Source organism: Fusarium tjaetaba, assembly GCF_013396195.1.
Source record: "Fusarium tjaetaba strain NRRL 66243 chromosome Unknown NRRL66243_c0000616, whole genome shotgun sequence".
NCBI lineage: Eukaryota > Fungi > Ascomycota > Sordariomycetes > Hypocreales > Nectriaceae > Fusarium > Fusarium tjaetaba.
This window is the reverse complement of record NW_023501812.1, coordinates 1-5,232: the sequence shown is the minus strand read 5'-3', so window position 1 is coordinate 5,232 and position 5,232 is coordinate 1. Positions and strand designations below refer to the sequence as shown.

Below are 5,232 nucleotides of genomic sequence, written 5' to 3'. Positions count from 1 at the left end.
TTTCTTTCCTCCCCTAGACTCCTCCGGAAGACCTTTTTGAACTGCCTGAATAGGATTGCCAACGCAGATCTTAGCCTCTCACGGTCAAGGCATCGTCATGTCTGCCCCTGTCTTCCCCGCGTCCTGCGGCCCAGTGGTGGGACTCCTCCAGCGGCTAAATTATCCCATCCATACAAACGACGAGATCTTCTCCCCGGTGCATTTACTGCCGAAGTATTCGGTATAATTGAGCCGAGTGATAATGTTTGCATTTAAACTCTGTGAAGTCTCTTTTCAAGTAGACATCAGCACACAATCATCACGATGTTCTTCTCATTGGCTTTGGTCGCTGGGCTAATCAGCCATGCTTTAGCCGAATTGACCACTGCTGAAAACTCTACCCACATCTCCCTCTCCAACAAACGTTTCGCAGTTGTCCTGGCCAGGTCTAGTGGACACATCATCGATGCTACTCTCGATGGTCAAGATCTACTCGGAGCGTTGAGCGGGAATAGCGGCAAGGGTCCTTATGTCGACTGCTCCTGTATCCCAACTGGTTTCTGGACACCGGGCAGCACCGCCGATCTCCGCCTTGTTCAAGGCACCGACTCTACTGGAACCAAGTATGGCGGCATTATTATGAGCGACACGTACAAGCCGACCAATCAGACTCTGTCGCAGTACTTCTTCCTGCGGGGTGAAGAAACAGGTCTGCATGCCTTTACTCGTCTTACCTACTTCAACGCGTCGAAACCATTCTTGCGAGATCTCGGTGAATTGCGTACGCTCTTCAGGCCAAACACGAAGCTTTGGACTCATTTCTCCACCAGCGAGGGAAATTACGGTCCTTTGCCAGATGCCTCGGGTGCTTTGACAGTCCAAGATGCTACTTGGTACGTTGGCAACAAAACCGATGATCCGTACGTTGAGCAATACTCCGACTACTGGACCAAGTACACCCTTTCAGAGAGCTGGCGGAACCACGATGTTCACGGTCAGTTCAGCGATGGCTCAACCAGTGCTGATGGAAGTACATTCGGTGCATGGCTCGTTCATAATACGCGAGAGACATACTACGGTGGCCCACTGCACTCCGACCTTGTCGTTGACGGTATCGTGTATAATTACATCGTATCTGGCCACCATGGCGCACCGATGCCAAACATCACTCATGGTTTTGATCGAACATGGGGTCCTCAGTTCTACTACTTCAACAAAGGCGATAAAGACGCAACCCTTGCCGATCTCAGAGCTGATGCAGCGAAGTATGCGGATCCAGAGTGGAACGCAAAGTTCTATGACAGCATTGCCCAACATGTTCCTAATTATACCCCGTCAGCGAAGCGAACTACTTACAGCGGCAAAGTGAAGCTTCCCAAGGGCGCAAAGAAGCCGATCATTGTTCTTTCGGAGAATAAGCAGGACTTCCAGCTCAATGTGTTCAATACAAAGTCACTTCAGTACTGGGCTGAGATTGATGAGTCTGGTAGCTTCAGCATTGCTCAGGTCGTGGACGGCGTGTATAGAGTCACCATCTACGCTGACGAAGTCTTCGGATGGTACATCAAAGACGATATTCGTATATCCAAATCCCACAACAAAGGTAGTTTCACATGGAAAGAGGAGAACGCCGGAAAAGAGCTCTGGCGTATTGGTACACCAGACAAGTCATCTGGCGAGTATCTTCACGGATACGCCCCTGATACTTCAAAGCCTCTTCAACCCGAGCAATACCGCATTTACTGGGCCAAATACGACTTTGCCGAAGATTTCCCTAAGGGTGTCAGCTTCCACGTCGGAAAGGATAACGAAGCTAAAGATCTAAACTACGTCCACTGGTCCTTCATCGCCGCGAAAGGAAACCATCTCCGAACAGAGAATTATTACGACAACGTCAACAACTGGACCATAACATTCGATCTAACAAAACCACAACTCAAAAACGCCAAAACAGCTACTTTTACAGTGCAACTCGCCGGTGTACGCACCGGCAACGGTAACGCGAAGTGGACGCCCGTCAACGATCGTTTCAACAGCAACTTACCCTGGACTGTTAATGTTAACGGCGGGTATGAGGATACATGGGTGATTCCGTACTGGAGGAGCGGCTCGTGTGCTGTTCGTAGTGCTGTGGCGTGTCAGAACATTGAGCATAAGTTTGAGTTTCCGGCTGAGAGGCTGAGGGTGGGAAGGAATGAGTTTGTGTTGAGTTTGCCGTTTAATGCTTCTAGTGTTGAGACGGCACTTTTGCCTGATACGCTTTATGTGCAGTATGATGCGTTGAGGTTGGAGGTTAAGTAGTTCGACAGACCTTGGTGCAACTTACTTCACCTATCCATCGTTTAGTTGCCAGGTTCTGTGATAGCTATAGTGGCACGACGAGCAAGATATAGTAAGTTCAAATTATAGTGGCAAAAGCCTGTTTATGTTGAATTCATTTTGCCTACAGAACCTATCGGTCCTTTCTTACACAAAGCTAATTGTCGTTGAACTCCCAGTGCTCGATCCCAGTAGCTTCAACCTTCTTCAACTCTCCAATCTTCTTGCCATCTTCATTATTAGCGACTGCTCCAACGTCTCTCTTCAACCCACATTTGTGACAAAGCATTTGTGCTGGGTCTGTTGCCCCAGGGCATCTTGTCCCATCGGGGTTTGTTCGCATACACTTCCAGACCTCGGTGTCTTCTCGAATTCTGTATACCATAGGCATTTTCGTTGATGTTTCGTTGATGAGGAATTATTGCTTGAATTGTTTGAATTGCTTGCTGTAGTTGATAGTTTATGGTTCTTTCCTATGGTATTTATAGTCTTTACGCTAATGGCCCTGGTGTGTCTCCGCTGAAGTTCACTGCGGTGCTGAGATGGTGTCACTTACCCTGCGATCAGCGCCTCACTGTAACGGTGGTGTGTCACTCTGATTTGTGGTCGGAAAAAATATGAATCACTTCATGAAGACGGCGATTCACGAGGCAAAGAGAGCAACATGAACAAGAGACGCATTGATCTTGATGGTGTTTACAAACCAGTCATGCCATGTTCTAACTGTCACTGCTTACCCTGAAACCAACCACAGTCCCTGCCAAGCCACCAAACTCAGGCATCCATCTCAATGTATTCCCAAAATTCCACTAACCCTTCCACTTTCTTCAGCTTGCCAATGACTCGTATTCTTTCGTTGCAGGCCAAGTCTCCCTTATCTCGTCTCATCTTGCAATCGTCACATTGCTTATCTTTTATATCATTGAGGTTGCCGCATTTCTCTCCCTCACCCTTGTACTGGTTGCACAGCCAAAAGACACTCTTTTCAGGAGGTACGTTGTGCATCTCTGCCATGGCTGTTCCGTTTCGTGTGTTGCTTCGAGGTTGTAGAGTAATTAATTGTTGAGGCGTTTGGTGGATTTTCGGAGAAGCTACCACTGTTATAGCTGTGCTGCTGTCAGTGAATGATTCCAACATATATCACTTGATGGCTGTTTTGACTTATGAGCATTCACTCTGACAAGGGGAGTTGATCAAAGAAGGAAGGAAACTTACGAGCTGAATCGAGATGATGTGTCTTGCCGTGTTGATATAGCTTTGGAGTCAGTCATTAGGATAACTAGCTTTCCAGCCGAAAGCAAGACACTGGGTAACGGTGAGAGTAATATATATATTACCTAAATGCTGTGTGACCTTTGTGCACTGAGGCTAATTCCTTTTTTAAACTCTTCAACTTAATCGATAGTGAAAGCTTATAACATCTCAACGAGGCATATCAAGCAACACACTGAAAGAACCCGATTAGCTTTAGATTTTAGAAGACAATATCCACATACCCTACAGCCACTCAACCTTATAACAGCACATCCTTTCACAAAGAACATTCCAATAAAGGTGAAAGTTATCGCGTATTACGCGGGGAATAGACATCGGGTTCTTGATTCCCTTTGCCTTGCAGCAAGTCTCTCTTGTATTCATATTCCAGGTATGTTGGTCGCTTACGAATTGAATACACGGCTTCAGATGGAAGCTCGCCATTTGTGATTTAGACCCGAGTTTCGCCGCCTCTGAACCTTGATTATGAGTCTTCCCAATTCAGAGCAATCACCATGTTGCTCCATCAAATCACGCTCCAGTCCCTCCCTCTTGAGCCGGGTCCTGTGGCTCCAAATGCTCCCAATACTCCACCAATCCTTCCACCTTCTGCAGAACACCAACTTTGCGTTTATACTGATCGAGGGCAATGTCTCCTTTGCCCCGTTTTGATTTGCAGCCATTGCAAGTCATGTTTCCTTTGTTATTGAGATACTTGCATTTCGTTTTCGGTTCGATCCGCTGCCTGCACTGCCAGAACAGGATCGTCTCAGGAGGTTTGTCATATGTCTCTGTCATGGTGGAAGCTTTGGGGCTTAATATATTTTGGAGTTGTAGATCTCAGTGCCGGTGCAGTTGGCTTGTTTGTTTGTTTGGTCGCTTGTTTGCCTTCTCTGTTTTGAGGCGATACCACTACTTTTGTATCCATTCTACCTGATGTTTACGTCTCAAGTCACTGTTAGGAAGCGTTGCTTCATTGAGGCGATTCAGCTTGAAGCTACCCTACGTCGCTGGCAGTGAACTGACTATCGCAACATGCATCACAACTCAGCGACTTTCACTACAAACACTCACGGTGATCAAAGGACATATACTAATCACAACGCAAAGATAATCCTGTGAATGGCAATGTCTATCTGCTTGATTCACTTCACTCCAACCCGACCTCCTTCAGTTCTTAAACTCCCAAAACTCCTTGCCACCTTCAACCTTCTTCAGCTCCCCAATCTCGAGACCGTCTTTATCAATAGCCTTATCTCCCTTATCCCGCCTCGCCCTACACGCCATGCACACCTTGTCCTCTTTTTCATTGATCTTGAAACATGTCTTGCCGTCACCTTTTGTCTGGCGACATTCCCAGAATTCCGTTTCGTCAGTGAGTTCGTGAAGTGTTCTCGTCATTTCTGCTTCTGAGGGCTTTGTATCAGTTGGCTTTTTTATGTTTGGGGGAATGGTTTGTTGTCTTAGTCTGCAAGAAAGCTTCCTATCATTTATAGTCATCATGCGTGGTGATTAGTTGCTCAGATCCGTCAACTCCTGTCAACTCCATTCACGGTTTTTGTTTCTTACCCTGCGGCTACCATTGTCGTAACCTCGGCGACGTTACGCAGTTGGTCAGATGGACATCTACATCAGACATCAGTCTCGTGCAGCTGAAGTGCTCACGGCGACAAGTTCAAT

General features: G+C 46.9%; 2 protein-coding genes across 2 annotated transcripts; one reads left to right on the top strand and one right to left on the bottom strand.

Annotated features, from left to right (window-relative positions):
* Positions 1–303: 303 nt before the first annotated feature.
* On the top strand, positions 304–2,280 carry FTJAE_14214 (rhamnogalacturonate lyase C; the record flags this gene model as incomplete). Its single annotated transcript, XM_037347425.1, has 1 exon — positions 304–2,280. The coding sequence occupies one exon, from the start codon at positions 304–306 to the stop codon at positions 2,278–2,280; it is 1,977 nt and encodes a 658-aa protein (XP_037198779.1).
* A 175-nt stretch (positions 2,281–2,455) lies between these two features.
* FTJAE_14213 (uncharacterized protein) lies at positions 2,456–3,312 on the bottom strand (the record flags this gene model as incomplete). Its single annotated transcript, XM_037347424.1, has 3 exons — positions 2,456–2,672; positions 2,855–2,872; positions 3,113–3,312. 3 exons carry the CDS (start codon positions 3,310–3,312, stop codon positions 2,456–2,458), a joined length of 435 nt encoding a protein of 144 aa, XP_037198778.1.
* Positions 3,313–5,232: the final 1,920 nt, after the last annotated feature.